The 21,464-nt window shown below is 48.5% G+C and overlaps 2 protein-coding genes across 3 annotated transcripts; both read right to left on the reverse strand.

Moving 5' to 3' along the window:
* Positions 1 to 223: 223 nt before the first annotated feature.
* GPD1 (glycerol-3-phosphate dehydrogenase 1) lies at positions 224 to 5,854 on the reverse strand. Its single transcript, XM_045830002.1, has 8 exons — positions 5,703 to 5,854; positions 5,145 to 5,322; positions 4,199 to 4,339; positions 3,455 to 3,593; positions 3,096 to 3,208; positions 2,170 to 2,403; positions 1,836 to 1,942; positions 224 to 881 (listed from the first exon to the last, which is right to left on the reverse strand). The coding sequence occupies exons 1-8, from the start codon at positions 5,807 to 5,809 to the stop codon at positions 785 to 787; spliced, it is 1,116 nt and encodes a 371-aa protein (XP_045685958.1). The 5' UTR covers positions 5,810 to 5,854; the 3' UTR covers positions 224 to 784.
* Positions 5,855 to 8,633: 2,779 nt separating this feature from the next.
* Positions 8,634 to 21,216, reverse strand: SMARCD1 (SWI/SNF related, matrix associated, actin dependent regulator of chromatin, subfamily d, member 1). Of its 2 annotated transcripts, XM_045830004.1 has the most exons (13): positions 20,882 to 21,206; positions 20,030 to 20,217; positions 19,726 to 19,768; positions 19,512 to 19,634; positions 18,734 to 18,856; positions 17,567 to 17,683; positions 15,979 to 16,080; positions 15,520 to 15,681; positions 15,331 to 15,428; positions 13,885 to 14,020; positions 11,663 to 11,785; positions 10,453 to 10,554; positions 8,634 to 10,342 (listed from the first exon to the last, which is right to left on the reverse strand). In XM_045830004.1, exons 1-13 carry the CDS (start codon positions 21,056 to 21,058, stop codon positions 10,289 to 10,291), a joined length of 1,548 nt encoding a protein of 515 aa, XP_045685960.1. In that variant the 5' UTR covers positions 21,059 to 21,206; the 3' UTR covers positions 8,634 to 10,288. The 2 variants fall into 2 exon arrangements, with proteins under 2 accessions (XP_045685960.1, XP_045685961.1); XM_045830005.1 differs by lacking the exon at positions 15,979 to 16,080 and having other exon boundaries at positions 20,882 to 21,216.
* Positions 21,217 to 21,464: the final 248 nt, after the last annotated feature.

The following is a 21,464-nucleotide window of genomic DNA, read 5'->3' on the forward strand; positions in this document are numbered from 1 at the left end:
GAGGGTGCTGGTAGGGAGGGAGAGGGAAGGCTTGCAAAGGTCACACACAGTGGGGAGGAGCTGGCAAAGAACTAGGAACTGGGAAGTCTATAGGGAGAATGACAAGCCCCAGGGCCAGAGATGCCAGCGTGGCAGTGACTCTGGTGCCAGGGCAGCCTGGGGGAGGGGAAAGGGAATGGCCAGAGGTTTCTGAGGACGCAGATGTTGCTAGGAGAAGCTAGAAGAGGGTTGAGATCTTCGTATTTTGTTAACAAACACTGAGATCCATTGATGCTGAGTGGGGCCTGGCATAGGTCAGACAGAGCAAAGGAGTCCCTATGTCAGCTCAAAATCTCAAACCACTCCCTGACAGGCCTTGCTTCATCCCTCTTGGAGCTGAGATAGTTCTGTAGCCACTCAACTGGGCTTGGGGACAGGATTCCTGTCCTGTGTGATGCAGCAGTGGGTGGCCATTGCCTTACCTCCCTCTCCCTCCACCCCCTGCCCCACCACACATGCCCAAACAGACAGCACTGGGGCTTCCCAGAGGGCAAGGAGAAAGCCCCACATTTGGAGAGGGACAGGCATCTCCATTCCTGGCCAGATGTGGCAAGAGGCTGCAGGCTGCTTGGTGATTCAGGATTTCCAGACCGATCGATGGGCCCCACAGCCTCCTATCCTCCAGGGAAAAGCAGAGAAGAGGCTTCTCTCTGGGGAGACCCAGAGATCCTGGTGGCCAGGTACCAAAGCTTCTGCCTCTCTCCACCGGGGTAAAGAAGTTTCCTGGCCTGGGCCTTAGTCTTGCTCACATATGTTCTGGATGATTCTGCAGGCAGCGGATGAATTCACCCACTGGCTGGCTCTCATAGCATACCCTGTACACAGCCATGAACAGAGGAAACCTAGAATGGGGAAGGAGAGACCCAACTTAGCCTCTTATGTCTCCTACCCACCACTCTCCATTCCTACCTAACCTTCCACTCTCCTAGCCTCCCACCTTTGAATTCAGGCAGACTCTGGCTCTCAGTTTCCAGTTGCTGAGAATCTGAACTTCCTAGCTCTGGGTTTTAGGGTCAGGTCATTAATTGCCTTGCTCCCTATCATATTGAACTTGCTGGCATTCCCTGGAATTGTTTTGTTCCAAGTGGACAAGCCACTTGACCTCTGTGAGCCTCAGTATCATCAACTATAAAATGGGGCCAATATAAAAAAGTAGTGAAGTGATTATGTATTCTATGAAGGTGCTCAATAAATGACCGTTTCTTTCTTATCCTCTTGCCCAGGCTGCTTGCTTTACCAGGGGGCTTTATCCTGACCAGCCATGAGCTAATCTTCTGAACCTGTTTCATACTCTTTTCCAAGATTCTTTCTCAGACCACCAGAGCTCTGCTCTGATCTGCCCATCACCCTTGAAATGGAGGGTGAAGAAACAGCACCTTGAAGTAGAGACTGTCCTCACACCTCAGTACCCAGGACAGCAGTCAGGGACAGAGGGTTGGCTTTGGGGGAGCAACTTACACTGAGGGTGCATAGAGAAGGGGGACAATCAGGCGAGCTTATTCTTGCTGCCTCAGAGCTCCAAACCCCACAGCAGAGGATGAGGAAAGGATTGAGGGAGGCTATGCAGACAGGTCGAAGCAATGTGCTATGAAGAACACCAGACTGCAAAGAGTTCAAAGACCATGAACTAACTAGGGGACAGAGAGCATACAGACTCTCTCCAATCTCTGGTCTCTGTGTCTGTTAACTAAGATAACATTTCCCTCTCTGCCCACTTCACAGATTGAGAAGGAAGATGAAAAAGGGGGAGAGTACTTCTGGCTGTGGTTCCCAGTGGGGCTGTGGCGGACACTTACTTATCCACCAGGCCCTTGTGTTGGAGGATGCTGTGTAGCTCCCGGGCTGTCTGGGGCCCTTGCAGCTTCTGCCCATTCAGCATCTCTTTCTCAAGCTGCTCAATGGACTGTAAAGAAAACAGGACAGGTGGATGGAAATGGGAGAGGTGGATTGTCAGTGTGAGATGGAGAGTCTGGGGCTCAGATGAGAGGTGGGAGATCTTAGGAGGAAAGAAAGGCTGGAAGTGTTCACACCAAGTTTAATGTCTGTGCTCAAGAGATACCTCCAGCCAGGTTCCTCTACGTTGACACCTATAGGGTCCACCCTCCCTTCTCCATTCCCTCTGTGGCTCACCTTTCCTGTACGGACAAAGGCCTCTGCCACCTTGCGGTTCCGCCCTCCGTAGCAGGTAGTAATGAGGTCAGCAACACCACAGCTCTCCAAGAAGGTGGCAGGGGACACAGGGCCCCTACAGAAGAGTTTGGCGAAGGCGATCATCTCCATGAGCCCCAGCCGGATCACCGCTGCCTTGGTGTTGTCGCCAAAGCCCAGCCCGTCGCAGAAGCCAGCCCCCACGGCCACTACATTCTTTGGGGAATGGAGGACACAGATAACAAAGGATCCCCTCCTGCAAGCCCCACCTGGAGCCCTCACCACCTGCCTCAAGCTGCTTCCATCAGCCACTATAAGTCCACTGCAATTAAGGGAAGTACAGTGGTTGGCTCCTCAACTATTTGCTCCTCTTGGTTTCCCCCTTTGCTATACTCCCTCCTTTTAGCATGGGCTTATGCTTACTGGCTCCCCAAATCTGCTCCATACTCCACCCTTGAGGACATTTACTGAAAACCAGTCTTCTCTCCAGCTGGCCCTCTCATCCATGACTGTCCCTGATATCCACAGCTCTGTCTAGGATCCACAGGTCTAGCCATTAATCTCTCTGGGTGTCCTGGACATCTTGTCTCCCATTAGTCTGGGTGCTCTCCCAGGGCATCTCCTCTCCCCTCTGGACCACCCTCTGGAGCCAGGGGTAGGGATGTCCTACAAGAAGCTATAAGGAGAAAGGAAGAAGCGGGTTCAGAGTCTAATAGTGAAAAAATTAGCAGGTCTAAATGACCTTGGTTTTGCTTCTGCAGCTCTTCCTATGTATATGGGATTTAGTGGGGAATAGGAGCAACTGCCTGTGAGTGACAGCCTGGAGTACCAGTAACCTTGTATGGCTCAGCCAGGCCCTCTTTCAGGACCTTCTCTCCACCCCTTAGCTGCCTCTATACCCCTCTCACCTTTAAGGCCCCACAGATCTCTACTGTGTCCACCTCTGGTACCACTGTGATTCGGAAATTGGGTGTCTGCATCAGTTCTTTCAGAAGTTGTCCCTGGGCCTGGTCCTTGCAGCCTAAAGTAGGGAGGAGCAAAGTTTTAGGGGGTATCCTTGACTCTTTTTCACACATGTGCCTTAAGCAGGACCTGCAACCCTTTCCCTGGGGGTGTCCCAATCCTCCCTCACCTCTGATGCTTGGGTCTTCTTCCTTTGCCTGCCTAATGGGGAGAAGACAGCTAAGTGGAGTCAGGGAAGGGAGAATGTGAGGAGGGGATGTAACTGGAGCTGCATCATGTGTGTAGGTGGTAGTGGGGCTCTCACCAATGGTTGTCTCACAAAACTTCTCATCAGCCACCTCGCTGGCAATGTTGGCCCCCATCAGCACACTCATGGGGATGGCGAGCCGCTCCCCAATCACTTCAGAGATGAGCTTCAGCCCATTGGGGCCTTCATCTACACCCTGCGCACAGGAGGAAGCTCAGGCCAGGTGCCCTTAATGCCCAACTGAGAGAGTCCCACCCAGAAATCCTGCCCTTTCCAAATCTGCTGTTCGTCCAAGTTTCCCCAAAGGTCCTGCCCCAGTCCAGCCTAGCCAAAGCTTGTTGTAAGGAGGGCTGTTGGCATATGAAAATTAATCCATCTGAAAACTGTCCTCTCACATACCCTCATATCAATCTTTCTCTCCAAGTCAGTGTCTCTTCTCCATATTCCTAAACAACCCACTCCCGAGTTCCCCAAACTGGCTTCCACCCCAGCCACTACTACAAACCAACTTCTCTTTCACATTCCTCAAACCAGCCCCCTCCTCATATCCCCAGGCATCTGCTGTATGCCTCTCAAACTCCCTAAGACATCTGCCTCCAAACCAGTCTCTTGTCTACTCCTCAACCAACCTCCCCTTCCCAGTGGTCCCCAGCATCTGTTTCTCAAGCCTCACCAAAGCCAACTCCTTTCCTCTTTCCAGAAAACTCAACCTACTTCTGCTACTTTCTGTTCTCCCCATCTCACCCACTCTGAGTCGTGCAATGGTTAGCTACACTCCCATCCACGTGGCATCCCTGGCACCTTAATAAGAGATATCCCAATGGCGTTTGCCTTCAGGTGGCCCTTGAGCTGATCACAAATCTTGCCGATGAACTGATGGGGCACCACAAAGATCAAGATGTCAGCATCCACTGCAGCCTGGACCACATCTGGGACAGCCACCTGTGGGGTGATCAGTGCTCATAGGCCCAATAGACTACTAACCCCTATGAAGCCCCATTCAGATCTAAAAGCCAAAGAGTGAGGCTTGCTTGTGGGGGGAAAGGAAGGCCAGTTTGGGCATTGAATCTGAAAGGGCTGAACTTGGAGGAATAAGACACTCAATTCCTTCCCCCAGCCTTCATTCCCTCTCAGCTTCAGCTTCCATGGGCTCTTGACTCTTGGAAACCTCCTCCCAGTACCCTCCTAGCCTTTGGCTGTGGGACAGTTAGAGGCCAAAGGAGGCCTGAGCTTGGCAGGAGGAAGAGGCCAAGTAATTTCATCACCCTGCTCTTTAGGGCCCCTAACTGAGAAGGAAGAGAACCAGTCTTCCTGCTGTTTTCTCTACTGTGGGGAGTGAGCCACACGGATTTGACCACCAATTTTAAGTCCAAGGAGCAATGTCCAAGTCTGCTACTAACCCAGTGAATAAGTAACAAGATTAGAGCCCGAGGCAGGCACTACCTGAACCCCAGGTCTGAGAGCTGGAGAACCTGTCTTTGGTTACCACAGAGACCAACTTCCTTGTCTTCTCTTAAAAGCCTGGGAGCCCATTAATTGGTGGTGGGGGGAGCACATTCAGGTTCTTCTCAGTTCCAGAAAATGCCCAGGGGAACAGTTGGGGGGCTGTGCACAGAAGTACCCTGTGCCTACAGCAGCCCTCCTGAGACACTTTCCAGGTCCAGGTGGCACCTGAAATGGCCCCCCACCTCGGCAGGAGGCACCCCTCCACTTCCCTCTCCCTTTCTTGCAGGGTGCCGCAGCTCACCACGTTGGGGGGAAGCTTGTGCCCGGGCAGGTATTTGACATTTTCATGCTGTGTGTTGATGATCTCTGTCAGCTTTCTGCCCCCGATGTCTTCCTCAAACACCCACATGGTCACCCGTGGGTCAAAGCGTGCCAGCTGGGCTGCATTGCCACCCACAATCTTGGCAATGGCTGAGCCCCTGGTGGGAGGGGAGCACAGAAAGTAGAGGAGTGGGGGTGTGAGAGAGGAATGTTGGCAGAGGAAGGGGCACTGTCCCACCTCGGGATATCACAGCAGCCCACCAGAGTATTTACTAGCTGCCTTCCTTGTCACCCCCACTCCAAACCGCTCTAGAGGCTCCCTTCTTGTGGCGAACAGGTGCAGGGACAGGCCAGGGCAAGGAGAGGTTTGGGCTCCATCTGTCCAATGGGGACAGGCACAGAAGATAACACCAGGGGCGGAAGAGGAACCAGAGGGTATTTCCAACCCACTGTCTGCCTCCTGCCCACCTAGGCCCCCATGTTCTTGGGGGATCCTGCCCCCACCCCCCCCACGCCACTCCTTGACAGAGCCACTTACCAGTTGCCGGAGCCTACAATGCAGACTTTCTTGCCGGCCATGGTGCTGCTTTTCTGCCTGAGCCAGCTGGTTCCACACTCCCCAGCTCCTCTGCCGGCTAGGAGCATATAACTCCGCCACACGTGGGTGCAGCCAAGCCCCGCCCTCCAGGGGTGGGTGGGGAGGCAGGCGCCCAGGGAGACAGTCTGGCAGAGCCAGGGAAAATGGAGAGAAGAGTAGAGACAGGTGGGGAATAGGAATGGGGCACAGACCAGGCCCCACCTTTCCTCAGGTTTGCCAGCTGACGGTGACAACAGGCTTCTTCCCTTGGCCCCAGCCCAGTCCCCTCTATCCCCCTGCAGCGGTCTCATCTTGAGGTCTGCCAAGAAATAGTCTAGACTGGCCTCACTCCCTTCTGCCTCCCAGCACAGGAATAAATTGTGCGCAGCCCTAGTAGCAGACACAGGAATGCTTGCTTTTCCAGGGTATATGTCTTGCATATCTTCCCAGGTCCTCCAAAACCGCTCTGCAGTTTTGTCCCCTAGCAGTGACAGAGACCACATGTCACTGGCCCCACACTAGCTGCACTGCAGGGCTGTGGCTGGGTGGGGTGGGTGGGTGTGGGCCTATTTCTAAACCTAAGAACACATACGAGGTAAAGGCCTGCTTTGGGGACAACCCCACACAAGGAAAAGGAGACCCCAGGAGCCCTGACAGAGGTCATCTCAGTTACCTACAGTAGTCTTCTTAGGGATTCACCAGTGGGCCTCTCCTCACCTCCAAGTATGCCCCCCACCTGAATATCTTCCAGGGAGGGTGGGAAAAGTCAGAGTAATAGGCTCTGATGCCCACAATTCTCCTTTTGCAGACTCTGGGCTTGAGGAAGAAGACAGGAGAGAAGAGGTTGGCCAAAGTGTTCGCTTTCCTTGAGAGGTTTTCAGCATCTTGCAGTTTTTTCTTGGGGTTTTAAACTCCCACACTAGGGGACCCTTCAGGTTAGGGGCTAGTTTGCAGAAGCCAGGAAGGGGAAAGGAGCCAGGGCCAGGAGTAGCTGTTAACTATGGAGCTGAGGTCTCAGATGCAGTAATTGAGAATAAGTGGGGTATGTGATTTTAGGGGGCGGGGAATGGAAACAGCTCTTTCAGCAGCTCAGGGCTCCACATCGCCTACAGCCATCTGTTTGACTAAGAGGGGGAGCTCTGGTTTCTACGCTGATCTGGAGAGTGAGGCAAAGTGCCGTGACACTCCAGCTGTCTGTGCACCTTGGCCTAGAGGGCAGAGACCACTGAGTGCTCACAAGCTGATCTCTTGACCTGGCAGACTGCTAAGTGGGTGTATTCAATCCCTGGGGCTGCTGCCGATTGGCAACAGTGATGAGCACTAGGCCAGAAGGGAGTCTGTGCAACCGCTGGGTGAGAGTAAGTGGGCACGAGGTCAAGAGCAATTTCTAAGTTCTAGGGCCTGCCCAGGAAAAGCCCCCCATATTCTCCTTTCTTGGCCAGAGTTCCCACAGGGGAACATACATGAAATCAGAAGTTGTTTCTCTTAGGGACAGTCGTACCTACTTCGGAGCCAGCGTCCCACAGATCACCCCACTATTGCACTGGCATTGAGACAAAGGCATCAGTGCCAGGCTGCCAGCTGGGAGCACTGATTATGGGTGATGGAAAAGAAAGAATGCTTTTGTTCCTAACACACATGATGGGAACCCCAGAGAATGGGTAGCTGTGCATAAAAAAACTCCCTTGTTTTTCCCTAAATGCTTCCATCTCTTATGTCCCTACAGTAATTTTTAGTGCGGAGACAAAGAATGTGTTCATTTATATAGGAATGAAGTGTGTAGAGATCTAGAATTGGCTTGTCATAGGAAATTATCTGTACCAGTAGGCTCTTTTCCCAAGAGCAAACTGTAGCTTATTTGCTTGAAATTAATAAGGGTTCATCAGTTATTCATTACATGTGTAATTAGCCTGGGTAAAAACAGATGCCATTTCAATATCCTTGACATCGATTTTTCCCACTCCAAGTTATCACCCACATACTCTGGTCTCTATTTTCCCTACTCAAATCTGATAAACCTCCAAGTTCCAGGTCAGAAAGTGGTTTTGTCCTTGTTGGGTTTGACTACAGACAGGCAATACTTGAGTGCTCCCATCCATAGAGGCATCTTTTAACTATAACTCTGGAATGCATTTGCATTCATCCTATGTTTTAAACCCCCTTCTTGGGTAGAACCAAGCTGGGTAACAGCACAGAAGAGGAAAGTAATGAGTCACAAGATGGGAGGCAAACATATTATGATGGGAACTGCTCTGCTAATGGGAGTACCAGTCCTGAGCAAAATCCTCCGAACCCCTCCGATGAGGGGTTGTCTGTAGTATGAGGATGACAACACAGGAAGAACTCCCGTGCTGGTCTTGAGAACTGAAATCTTACTCAGGGCCGTGAAAGTGGAACCTTAAAGAATGGCAGGCACAGAGAAAATGGTTTTAGCTGTGCAGAACCTGGCCTGGACCTAGACAGGAGCCCTGAGGAATGGAACTCCCTTAGAGGAAGCTCAGGTTCATCAAGCCTAAGGGATCACCAGCTCCTGAGAACAGTGCACTTGAGCTAACACACTTAAGGCCTGGGAGCTCAGAAGGACAAGGAAGATGATGGCAATACCACTGTTTTGTTAGTACCCTCCCAACAGGGGGGCTGTAAGCAGTAATGAAACCCAGTAATCCCACCAGCCTCTGGTCTGCTTGGACCACTGGGGGCTGACAGAGCGAGCTCTAAGGTAAAGACCCGAGGTCCACAGGGTAGAAGTTTTGTTTTCCACCACAGCCAACACATAACAGGTGCTCTGTAAATGGTTCTCAAATAAAATGAACAAACACCATAAGTATGGCTAATGGCACTAGAGAGAGCAAGCTCAGGGAAGAGCTCTCCCTCAGTAGGCAGGGGAACCCATACTTCAGAAGACTCTTTTATTAAAACTGGGTGACATCGATAAGGGGACAGTACAAAAAAAATTTTGGTCCATGAAAAAAACATAATTCAGTTAATAAAAAGTTATCTTCAACAGGGACACTGTGCAGGAGTGCTGAGCTTCCTTCTCATGGTTTCAGCTCCAAGAACAGAGGTTGCCCAGTGTCACTGGGCAGTTTTCAAGGGACGAGTGGAATAATAGCAGGAGGGGGAAGACAGGGAGAGAATTCTGCTGTCCCCAGTATGGAACAGACAGGGATACTGGGCTGGGGGGATGTGCTCGCAGGAGCCTGAGGAGGGGGTGGGGAAGCAGGGGCTTTGTCAGTTCTGTGGGTTTTGAGCCCATGCTGAACGGAATTCCCCCTCTGTGCCCAGCTGTCTCCCACCCTGCTGTGTTGAGTCTGCGAGCCTGGGATATACTAACTCGGGGTGATATGACTTGGAAGAATCTGAGGCTCTCATGGAAAGATGAGAAACCATCTCAGTTCCAAGGGGCCAAGGTCACAAGGTCCTGCTGCTACCTGAGGGGTCTGAAGCTTTGAGGGCAGGGGCTGGGAAGTCACAATCCTATGAGGCAGGGAGAGGGAAGAGTCACAAACCCAACTCAGAGCTATTCTCCAGCCCTAGGCGCTTTCAATCCTCAGTGCCCTAGAAGTCACCAGTGGGTGTCAACTGGGCAGACAAGGGACAGGAAGACAGGGATGGCCCAGGGCTTTTACCCGTTTGATTTTAGGCCTGTTTCTCCACAAAGGGATGGGGGAGGCAGGGTGGAGTGAATGAATGAATCACACCTTCAAGCAACAGCAGGAAGGACAGCCTCTGCTAGCAATGACAGTACCCCAGGTTAGATCTCTGGGGCTCTGACAGGGAAAGGCAAGATTCCACACCCAAATACCCTGGGTTAGGACAGATAAGAGGGAATCCTAAAAAGAGCAGCTACAAGGAGTATGCTGTGAGGGAGTAATTGTTAAAGAACAAACTCCAATACTGATGTGGACCCCCTAAGAGGGAGCAAGAGAAGCACTGAGACAGCAGGCCAATCCAGAAGGCTGCAGACTGACCTGGGGCTCAGTGGAGCCCAAGAGCCAGGGTTCCTTTAGTGCTAGAGGGCAACAAGTGAAGGGAGAGTTTGCTCCAAACCTGTGGAGGAAAGGAAGGAAACGATTTTGTTATCAGGAGAGCCAAGATCAACTAGCTTATAGAGTGCCCCCAGGCCTGAGTCTTGGAGAAGGGGCTGAGGCTCCCAACTCCTGGGTCTCTGAAGGGCAGGATCAGTGTAGCTGGTCCCTTTGAAGACCACCTGGCCTTAGGCCCAATCCATTCAATGCATTGATTACCACTACAGGTTCTCTCTCTAATACTATCTAGAGGTCCTATGTAGACCAGGGGAGGGTAGAGGCACATGGGAACTTTGTGGGGCAAAGGGAAGCTGGGGGTGGGAAGGGATGGGGTAAGATAAGAGGGTAGTAGGTGTCTTGTAAGACAGAAATGTGAGACCCTCTTCGTTCTGGTGTTGTCCTTGAACCAACAGCATTCCCTGGAAGGCCCCAAGCAAGACCAAGGCAGGTGCTATGAGGCAGGCAGCACAGGGCCCAAATAAAGAATCGGTGCAGCCAAATCAGGCTGTAGGAGAGGCCCTATGTATTTCGGATTCCCAGGGCTTGCTCTAATTCTTGTCGTCTCTGCTGCACCTAAAGAGAAAATAGTGGAAGGAGTGGAAAATGAGACAAACCAGGAGTTGGTAGCTAATCCCACTGACGCCATCAGGGGTGCAGACCCCTTGTATAGCCCAGGCACCTACCTTGGAGTAGAAGTATCGGCACACAGCCTCCTGAGCCCAAGGCTGGAAGTAGAACTCAGCTCGGCGCTCTTCCTCTGGGTTACCCACCACATCAGTCATGGTCTGAGGGAGATGGCAGAACAAACTTGTTTCCTTCCCTCACACCCGTTATGGATTGACTTGTGTCCCCCCAAAAGATGTCATAACCCTAACCCCCAGGACCTATGAATGTGACTTTATTTGGAAATAGGGTCTCTGCAGATGATCAAGTTAAGATGAGGTCATTAGGGTAGGCCTAATCCAATATGACTGGTATCCTTATAAAAAGGGGAAATTGGGACACAGAGACAGACATTCATGGAGGGAAGACGAAGCGAAGACAAACGGAGAACACCATCTACAAACCAAGGAATGTCTCAGGCTACCATGACTTAGGAAAGAGGCCAGGAACAGACCCTCCCTCACAGCCCTCCCAAGGAACCAACCCCTGTGGACACCACCCTAATTTTAAACTTCTAGTCTCCAGAACTGTGAAACAATAAATTTCTGTTGTTTATACTACCTAGTTTATGGTACTTTACTATGGCAGTCCTGGTGAACTACTAATTAATATAACACCCCAAGTCACTCCCTGCTATTAACAAGTCACTGCCAGGTTCAGGGATCCTTTCTGGCTCTCTTGGTCCCTTGCTCCTCTGCTCAGCCTCTAAAATTGTAGTCACAGTCACCACAGGATAGGCAAGAACTATAGTCACATTTCATGCATTCTGTGCTCATTCCTACTTTATTGCCTGAGCCTCTGGTGCTCCTCTCTCTGGGAAAAACCTCAAATCCCAAATTCTCCAAGAAGCCTGCCCCAGCTATCTGAGTCTCATCGATCTCTCTTCTCCTATGAATTACCTTATTGATAATGGTGAGTTCCAATGTCTGATATGGTTACTACATTTTAAATCACATTAGCTTAGAATGCACGCTGCTTTGAAGCAGAGATCACGTTCTCCACTCTGTATCCCCTACAATATGTTGCACGGTGACAGCAAAGTAAGTGCTAGATAAACACTGGATGGTTCTACCTCCATTCCCCTATGTAATTGTAAAATGGACCCTGGGATGTGCTGATAATCTGGTCCCTCACTTACCCCTCTGGCTCTTCTACCAGATACCACAGAAGTAAAGCAAACGTATGCCTCTCTGAACTAAGTTCCTTTGCCCCTTTCCCAGGTATTTTTACCTTGAGGTCCCGGCACTGGGACTGAAGCCAGTCATTAATGAAACCCTGAGGGTCTCTGGCAAAGCTCAGCATGAACTCCCGCTGTGTTTTCAGTTGATTGATAGTTTCTATTGTCTCATGGATCTGAAAGGAAGAAGGAATCTCGTAACATTTTCAAACTGGGGAACTGCAAAGTTAAATGGAAGGCAGTGTTGACATCTCCCTGTGTCACTCACAACCTGTGTGCAGAGTGCAGCCCAGAAATGGTAATACTGCTGGATCACCCCATGCTCCAGCACTCGGCTTTCTTTCAGGAGGTAACTTGCACTGTGCCTCTGTATACCCAACATGACGGAAGTTTTCATTTTAGTCTCTAGTGTCCATTCTGGGTGAAGCTACATTGTGAACATTTAATCCATAGCACAAATGAGTCTGAAACGAGTAGTACAGGCTGTCTGTCTCAAAGGCTGTGGTTCATAGATTTTTTCCCTCTACCCTCTTCTCACTCTCCACACTCCTCCTGGCAATTTCATCTACTTGTGTGTCTTCCATCACCACTGACAGGGTAGAATCCCCAAACTGCAAACCAGAGTCCATTTCCTAAACTCCAACCAATTCAACTACATGCCATCTCCATATACCTTTTAAACTCTAAAATTAAATTCACTGTCTTTCCCCCAATACTTGCTCCTCCTCCAGTTCCCAGTCTGAGTGAATACTAATGCCCACTCAAACTAGAAACCTGGGAGTCAACCTAACGCCTCTTCCTCCCTCACACCTCACCCCACCATCCCCTTCTGAACAGAGCCCAGATCCCTTCAATTCCACCTTGATGTGTCTCAAATCCATCTACTCATTTCCATCCTCACTGTCAGCCCTCTAAGTTTAGGCCCCCTCACACATCTCATATGTGTTACTGCACCGCCCTCCTAACTGAGCTTCCTGCCTGCAGATCTGCCTCTCTTAAAACCTGCTCTCCATCTTCCTGCTGATGACCCTTCAAAATGCAAACAGCATCAGCCCCTCCAGTCTTTTTTTTTAAGTTTATATAAACAGCTATTTTATTTCTTTTTTTCATGAAGCATTTTTAATGTATTTTTTTAAGATTTTATTTATTTTTAGAGAGGGAAGGGAGGAAGAGAGAGAGAGAAACATCAATGTGCGGTTGCTGGGGGCCGTGGCCTGCAACCCAGGCATGTGCCCTGACTGGGAATCGAACCTGAGATGCTTTGGTTCACAGCCTGCACTCAATCCACTGAGCTACGCCAGCCAGGGTGCATTTTTAATATATTTTATTATGCTATTACAGTTGTCCCATTCCCCCCCTTCATTCCCCTCCACCTTGCACACCTTCTCCCACCCACATTCCCCACCTTAGTTCATGTCCATGTGTCATAACTTCTTTAGCTTCTACATTTCCCGTACTATTCTTACCCTCCCCCTGTCTATTTCCTACCTACCATCTGTGCTACTTATTCTCTGTACCTTTTCCCCTCTTTCCTCTTCCCACTCCCCTGTTGCTAACTCTCCATGTGATCTCCGTTCAGCCCCTCCAATCTTGAAGACAAAGTAGTAATAGGTGTTCTCTGCACCAAAACTTCATGATTAAGCTCTGCTTTCCTATCCAGTTTCCTTTCCCCAAACGTCCCATCCCAGGAACCCTGGGATGTGCACACATAACTTGTATTCCTTGAACATGCTTCTTTGAACTTGGATTCCTTTGGATCCTTGGACCCTGTTCCCTCTTTCTGGAATGTTCTCTGTCTGCCACACCCCTAAGCACCACTCTCCTTTCTTCCCCTTTGTTAACTCCCACTCTGTCCCTCAAGATTTAGTTGGGGCATCATCCAGGAAAGCCTCCCTGTTCTCTTTAGCTTTACTTGTAGGAACTATTTCTAATAATGTTAAAAATAGTAAGATAATAAGAATAGTAGCAGCAGTTACCATTTGTTTTTACGTGCCAGACACAATGTCATGCCTCTACAATATGTTGTCTCTTTTAACCCTCAGAGCAAGCTTACATAGCCATTATTTCATAGATCAAAAGCTGAGGCTCAAAGTTATTAAAAGTTATAGTCAGAATCAGAACTCATGTCTGTCTGACTCCAACCAGCACCAAGCACAGTGGCTGGCACACACTGAGTGGAAATATATTTTTAATGAATACCAATAATCAAAAGGCAGCCTGGAAGCTGTGACAGAGGGCTGGTAGCACTCAAACTACCCAGGGCAGAGGCGCCTACCTTGTTGTCTAGAGTAGCAATCTCCTGCTGGCTGGCAGTAGACAGCAGAAAAGAATTCATTTGGGTCTTCAAAGTATCATCCACTTCCACATCAATGTCATAACAAGCTGTCTTTTTCTGATCATTCGGGTCAACACTAGGGAAGAAATCAAAGGGGCCTGGTAAAGTGCTTGTCCCCTAAGACCTAATTAATTACACAGGGTCAAAAAGATGGCTCAAGATTGAAGGGAAAGCAGTTGATTGCAAAACTCCTTTTGGCCAACAGAATTGTTCTGTACCTTTCTTGTGGTAGTTCCTACAGTGCTTATACATTTGCCAAAAGTCATAAAACTATACTTTAAATGGGTACAATTTATTGTATATAAACCTCAATAAAGATGAATTTTTAAAAAAAGTCAATGATAAGAAAAATTCAGGACGGTTGGGTGGGTGGGCGGGATTGGGAGTAAAAGGGAGAAAACTGTACTTGAACAATGATTAAAATTTTAAAAAAAAAGAAAAAAAAAGAAAAATTCAAGTGGTACAAAAGATATCCAGTGAAAAGCTAGTTTCTCCCGCCTCAAAGAAAACCACTACTACAGTCTCTTGTGCACCTTTCTCCCTGTTCATCTAAAATTGACCCTGAATATAAGTGCAAATAAAATGCACAGCACACAAAATAAAAAGTGCCCTAACTTTAAGTACAGGACTATAGGACAGACCAACGTCACCTACTAATCCCATGTACAGATTATAGGAGTTACTGCTGGCTGACTGATGTTTCACTGTGTAAAGAAAGGAAGGCCTTTATTGCAATTAACATAGACTAAGGGACAGAAGGCAAAGAGACTATATCCAACCACAGAGACATGATGCTTTGAGGAAGTGCCTTCCTTCATGCTATGTCTGCCTAGAGATGCCTTGCTCATCTATCTTTTGAACAAAAAAGTAGATAGAGGTAATGCTATTGGAATCTGACTGGAACATCCTACCATTCAGAGAAAAGATGGTAGCCCATCAGTGATGAGCTGGTAAATGTCTAACAATTCATTCTCCAGAAGATGAGGGGGGGAAAGCCCGATTTGTAACATTTGCCAATTTCTGTGGTTTTAAACATTCCCAACATAGTTGATTTCAAGCTGTCAACATTACATCACTGATGAAGGAGTTGGGAAGAAGTGCAGTTCTATGTTATTATATAGTGTTTTCACCATACAGACACAGAAGGCATAAATAACAGCTGAAAACATAAACCGCCGTAAAACATTAGAATATGATGAACTTTTGACTATATATTACTCTCATTTCTAACATAATGTATTTAATTGTAAGTTTATATAATTTCATTTTAAATAACAGCTATGTTTAACAACCTGCTTGCAAAATTATTGAAAACTTGACAGTTGCCCTGTGCAAGCTGGGACAAGCCAGTTCCAGTATGACACTACTGCCCATACACACACTGACCTGATGACATGATTAATGATGATGGGCTCTGGTGGCATAAGCAAGGCATGGAGCCGTTGGGGGATCTCTGAAAACTTCATACGTTGAGACTCAAAGATCTGTGGAACACAGAGGAAACAGATAAAAAGCTGGCATTTGAGGTACATGTGCTCCAGTAGACTCTAGTAAGAAAATGGGTCCTTTTCTTACCTGCTGGAGGTACTTGTCACAGATGACAAACTCCCGCTCATGAGGGTCCTGGAGCTTATGTGTCTTAATATATTGCCACAGTGCCTGGATGATCACTGGACGGGTCTGGGTGTGGATGCCCAGGAGTCGAGCCAGGCGAGGGTCTAATTTAAATTGGGGAGGCTGCAGAGAACCAGAGAATATAGAAATGAAGCTAGCGAACTGGGTCTATATGCATTTTGGGGTGCTTAACATGACATGACCATACATTCAAATCATTCAACAAGCAGTAACACAGTGCCTTCTCTGGGACAGAAAAACACTAGGAGAAACTCAGAAATGACTAAGGCCCTAACCCTGTATTTAGGGAACTTAAAGTCTGGTGGCAATTATTCGCAACTATACTTAAACCTTTAAATGTCAGACTGCTAATGGGATATGGCTGTGAAAGCCGGACCCCCTCACATCACCACAGAATACCTGGTAATCCAGCATCAGTAGGACAGTACACCGTACATTCACATCTCCTGGCCGCTTCACCTGGAAGCCATCCGTCTCCTGGGTAGTGGCGGTCCTGTGCCACTACAGAGAGGAAGATGTCAGGGGGTGCTCTCCCAGAGGAAGAGCTGGGGTGGGAGGGAAGAGCTTCTGTAATGACTGAATATTCAACTTGATTATTGAGGCTATTGGAAAAGAGCAATAGCATAAGAGGTTTGTTTTTTTTTTAATTGCATATGGTCTGGGGATTATTGTCTGTTTAAGTAGATTAAATTTTTAATTCTGAATGTTCAGGGACACATTTAAATTATCCTGAATTTCCAGTGATAATCTGATTCTCATAATGAATAATATACATGTGCATAGTAAAATAACATAGCTATCATTGATTGAATACTTACTACGTTGAGAGTATTCTAAGACATTTACTTGGATTATCTCACTAATTCTTACAATATCCATACCAGATAGGCACAATTAAACCTATTTTACAGATGAGAAAACTAATGCTTAGAAGGATGAAGTAACTTGCCTAAGGTCAACAGCCAATAAGTAGTGGAGTTACTACTTGAGCTCTGTTGTGTCTGACTCTACAGTCCACATTTTTAGCCACCATGCTTTACTACTATAAGGTTAAGTTAAATATATTTATAAATTTCTATTGATTTTATGACTTATTAGATGGTAAAGACCTTCCCATATCTCTTAGTAGTTGAGGATAAGGGACTGCAGCTACACTAGCAAAAAAAGGAGCAGGTTAACTTCCCTTGGAATGCTGGGCTATCTCATTCTGGTTCTGACAGTACCCCAAAGAACACTGCTGCTAACATGGTTTTCAGAACACTGCATAATCCGACATTAGAATAACGGATTCTTGATGATTTGGAAGGTGACTCTAAACAGAACAGGGATCAGAAGTCAGTCCCAGATCTATAACGCTAACCTTGGCAAGGACTAAAACCCTATCAGTTAGCTCCCTTAATTATAGCATCTGCTACCAGGAAAAAGTGTGAATGGTGTATGGATAACTATGTCTCACCATTCTTAATAAGCAAGATGCAGAGATGGCCTGGCATGTATAAGAGGCCTCAGCAACCAGGATAACATTAAAAAGGTGGGTCAAGCCCTGACTGGTGTGGCTTAGTTGGTTGGGCATCACACCACAAAGTAAAAGGTTGCTGGTTCAATTCCTAGTCAGGGCACATGCCTAGGCTGCTCATTTGCTCTTTAGCTGGGGTGTGTACAAGAGGCAACTGATTAATGCTTCTCTCACACATATCTATCTCTCTCTCTCTCCCCCCTCCCCCTCCCTCCCTCAAAATAAATAAATAAATATTTTCCTTAAAAAGTTGGGACAAGTCAGACTCCAAGAATTCTTGGGTCCAAACAGTACCAGAGCTAAACAGCTACTGCCACCTGGAGGTCAATGTGCAAACTACAATGGTGGTACTGTACATCTGGGGTAAACCTCTATTTATACCTCCCCCATTTCACTAGACATTCAAGTTTGGCTCCTAAGTCTGTCATCCTTCAGTCATAGAGTCAAAGTCTAGAGGGCGAAACTACTCACTTCTACCAGATGGTTGTCTGGTCCATACAGGTCTTTGTCCAGTTCAATCACCAAGGATTTAAAAAAGGAAGAAAATTTCCTCTTTTGTTTGGTGGCATCATATTTAGACAAGGCTGACTAGAGGAGAGAATAAAAAATAAGGTCATGTTAAAAAAGCCAATTAGAAATTTCTCAAGACAAAGTTCCATACTAAAGGAACCCTCAACAACAATGGGAAAAAAACCTCAAAAATGTCTGAGTCTCTCTTAGGGAATGGCAAAGTAGTTTAAACAAGTCACAGTAGGAATAGAACCCTGAAGAAGCAGACTATAACATGTATAGGGTCACTGCCTTACCTACCTCATTTCCCTAAGGGAAATGAAGCAAGTTAGGCCAAAACATTGCACATAACAAAATAAGTCTAAACAGAGAAAAGTCTGATTCTAGAGCGGAAATGAATCATAAGCAATAAGCAGCCAGAACAAAAACAGCTTTATTTGGATAGAATGAAACCACCAGCACATGGACTGGACCTATATAGAGGAGGCTGTGATACCGGGTCCTGGTTTTCTTGCAGAAACACATTCACATTAGCTTGCCTATGAACAGCTAAAAATAGACAGCCAGAGAATGCAAGGGAAAAAGGAGCTTCCCCAAGGAGCTTCTGGGGTCAGAAATCTGGGGGCTATCACCTGTCAGCTGATGCTCCCCATGAAGCAACCAAAGGCCTGTCAGATAAATCTATTCCACTTATACTGTGAGATGTCTCCAATGAGAGTTGGAAAGATGGAGATGCCACAATGGGAATAAAGGACCTCAAGAACTCAGAGGGGAAAGCATGGCCTCAAATGCTAACTGTAACCTCACTTGAAAACACACATACACACACCCGACAGAATAATCTGCACATACTGCTATATTCAGTGGCCAGCAGCATCAGGAGGAAGGTAAATAACAAATATAATCCCAGGACAATAAGGTTCACGATATGATACCACAGTGAGGGCCAAGCTGTGGGAGTCAACACAAAGAGCCATTGTGTTTCAGCACAGGGAACACAGTGACCCTTTCCCTGCTGTTCCCAACAAAAGCTGTGAACACTAGTCAGGCTTCCTGCCAAGCAGACAACACTGCTTGTTCCCAGCAGCTCCCACCCTAGACACGGACCACGGTTGACCTTGAACTCACATCCTCGAGGAGCCGTCCTTCTACCCGAAGCTCCCAGGAAGCCACCGTCCCTTCCCCATCCTCGGCATCTGACTTAGCCGGATTGAAAGTGTTAGAAATGAAAATTCGCAGCTTCCGTTTTTGCTGAGAAAGGCAGAAACAGGATTAAAGATGGGGCTTCAGTGGTTTGATGTTGAAGATAGAATCTCCCCAAGTCCCAAAATTATTCCTAGCAGACTATCTACCCAGTCACTAGTGTGGGTAGATGGAGATTCCATCTAGAAATACAGGCCACTGGCCTGAGTGCAAGTGTATAGACTGAGATACCAGGTGAACAAAGTCATGCAAGGTGCCAGAACAGCAGCAAAAAGATGGGCAGGGTAGCCCTGACTAGTGTGGCCCAGTGAATGGGGTGTCATTCTGCAAACAAGGTCACCAGTTTGTGTTGTGGGCCAGGTACCCATTTGGGGGGGTGTGAGAGGCAACCAATCAATGTTTCTCTCTCACAACAACGTTTCTCTCCCTCTTTCTCCCTCCCTTCCCCTCTCTAAAAATAAATATATAAAATCTTTAAAAATAAAACATGGGCAGAGTATATTTCCGGTATATCAAAAGCCCCTCCCCTTTTGCTGTTCTGTTTTTATGCTTCTAATGTAATTCTCAGTTCGTAGGCGAAAGGGAAAGATGTAATTTAAATGCCAAGGAGAACTGTGCTGCCTCTTTGATTTCTCATGCTAAGCCCGTTGAAGGTTCCCAAGTACTCTCTTTTGGCTCTCTGCCTAGAGTACTCCTGTGTTACCTTGATGGGACGTTTCAAGGCCTCCTGTATATCTAGCCGCTTCCTCATGATAGTCTGGTCCAGTTTCCTTTCAAAGGCCAAGAGATCCATGTAGGCCTGGGATTCTGGTACCAGTTCACGAATCTTAGGAACAGAAAGATGTGGGAATATAGAGCTGACCATCTCTATTCTCAAACTCACCATCCCCTCAAGAAGACCTACAGACTGGACTTACCCTTTGAGGTAGAATTTTGTCAGCCATCTTCTTTTTCTTTGCACTGTTCAAAATAAATACTGTTATCAGGTTGGGATAGAACTAGGCAGAACATGAAGACAAGCTGTCAGCACCTCCATTTATAGTAAAGTGAAGGAACTACAAACCATCTCTCAAATCAAAGACATTACTTCTATCCCCCAACCAACATGAGGCATTCTCAAAACCATCTGCTGACACAGCACCACCACTTCTTGGTTCAGATACTCCCACCACCTGAGTTCTTACAAGCTCCCTCCCTCCTTCCTCTCCACAGTCATCTTACTTGTGGTTTCGATTTTGGACCGCCTGCTGCTGGACCTGCTGGATCTGCTGAGGCGCGGGTCTCTTGCGGGACTGGTCCATCCCTGACTGAGCCAGGCCAGGTCGGACTGAAGGGTTCCCCCCATAGCCAGGGGGTCCCATGGAAGGTCCCTGAGGTGTCATTCGGCTGCCTGGCAGCATACCTGGTCTCTACAAAGGGGAGAGAACCCAGAGATGTCATGGCTCCCCTTACTAATTTCACCAAGAAAGGAAAAGTGGGGGATTCTTGAGTTCTTTGAATGAAACAAGACGGGGGGGGGGGGCGGTGGAGCACAATGGGAGGAGAGCCCTCTGCCTCTTTGAAATATAGGTAACTGGAGTTTCCTCTGTTCCAGTCGTGATTCCATGAGAGAATAGAGCCCAAAAAACTAAGAATCGGATTATACTAAAATTCTCCCTAGTTTATTTTGTACCTGACACATTGAACATCTCCTCTAGTTCCACATTTACTCAGATAGTACTGTCCCCTACTATCTTCTTGGAAGCTGACCTCAATTTGCCAGCTACCTTCTGGTTCCTCTGGGCGCTGGAGCTGCCCAAGCCCTTTTGCACTCCAGTGCTCATCTGCCCACCGTTGGCCCACTTCATCCACCCTGGTTCTATACCCTGACTCCCCAAGGAGACAATGCGCCTTGGAGCAGGTGGAGATGCTAAATGCCTCCAGTCCCTTCCTCCACACTGCCTCCCCCACTCCCACTTAGAGCCCGAATCCCTCCAGGAGGAGCCCCTCCTACTTCTCCCCATCGCTGTCACTCCCAGGACCCCGCTCAGCCCCGCCCCCAGGCCCGCGCGCCCCTCCTCCTGCTCCACTCACCGGATAGGCCGCTCCGGGCATCGGGGAGCGGTACAACCCTTGACCCGGTGCCGGACCCATTCGCACGGGAGGCCCCGGAGTCCCGCCCGGGCCCAGGGCAGCCGCCGCGCCCGCCCCTCCTGAGGCTCCGGCGCCGCCGCTCGGAGCCACAGACTGGAAACCCGCCCGGGCCGCCATCTTCCCCGGAGCCGCTGCAGCAGCCGCACAAAGAACCGGAACCGGAACTCCCCCCGCCCCCCACGCGCCCCCCGCAAACCCGTCTGTCCGCCCGGCCGGCCGGCCGGCACGGGAGGCTCAGGGCAGCGAGACTGTGGGCTAGAGGGGGTAACTAGCGGAAAAGGCGTGTTGGCCACGCCCTCCCGCCTTGAAGGTCCGTGAGGGAAAACCATAGAGAAAAGCTCTGGGATAGAGAGGCCCTGTGAGCGGGCGCCCCCAGGCCGACGGGAGGAAGACAGGCCCTGGAAGGAGGACCACAGCCCAGGCCCCAGCCCGCGCCCCCAACGATCTGATCCAGAGGGTGATGGTGTAATTGCTTCATCTTGCCGCAGTGCGTTCAACTTTCCAAAGCTCTTTGTTTTTCGTT

This window comes from Phyllostomus hastatus, unplaced genomic scaffold, assembly GCF_019186645.2.
Source record: "Phyllostomus hastatus isolate PE091 unplaced genomic scaffold, TTU_PhHast_1.1 phas_scaffold_93, whole genome shotgun sequence".
NCBI classification, from domain to species: Eukaryota; Metazoa; Chordata; class Mammalia; order Chiroptera; family Phyllostomidae; genus Phyllostomus; species Phyllostomus hastatus.

Coding starts and splice junctions, on each gene's coding strand:
- SMARCD1 (XM_045830004.1), bottom strand. CDS start 21,058: ATGGCGGCCCGGGCGGGTTTCCAGTCTGTGGCTCCGAGCGGCGGCGCC. Junction 19,635..19,725: donor ACAAAATTCTACCTCAAAGG/GTAAGTCCAGTC, acceptor TCTGTTCCTAAG/ATTCGTGAACTGGTACCAGA. Junction 15,429..15,519: donor GTGACAAGTACCTCCAGCAG/GTAAGAAAAGGA, acceptor TGTGTTCCACAG/ATCTTTGAGTCTCAACGTAT.
- GPD1 (XM_045830002.1), bottom strand. CDS start 5,809: ATGCTCCTAGCCGGCAGAGGAGCTGGGGAGTGTGGAACCAGCTGGCTC. Junction 3,594..4,198: donor TTGGGATATCTCTTATTAAG/GTGCCAGGGATG, acceptor TCCTGTGCGCAG/GGTGTAGATGAAGGCCCCAA. Junction 3,209..3,454: donor GTTTTGTGAGACAACCATTG/GTGAGAGCCCCA, acceptor TCCCTACTTTAG/GCTGCAAGGACCAGGCCCAG.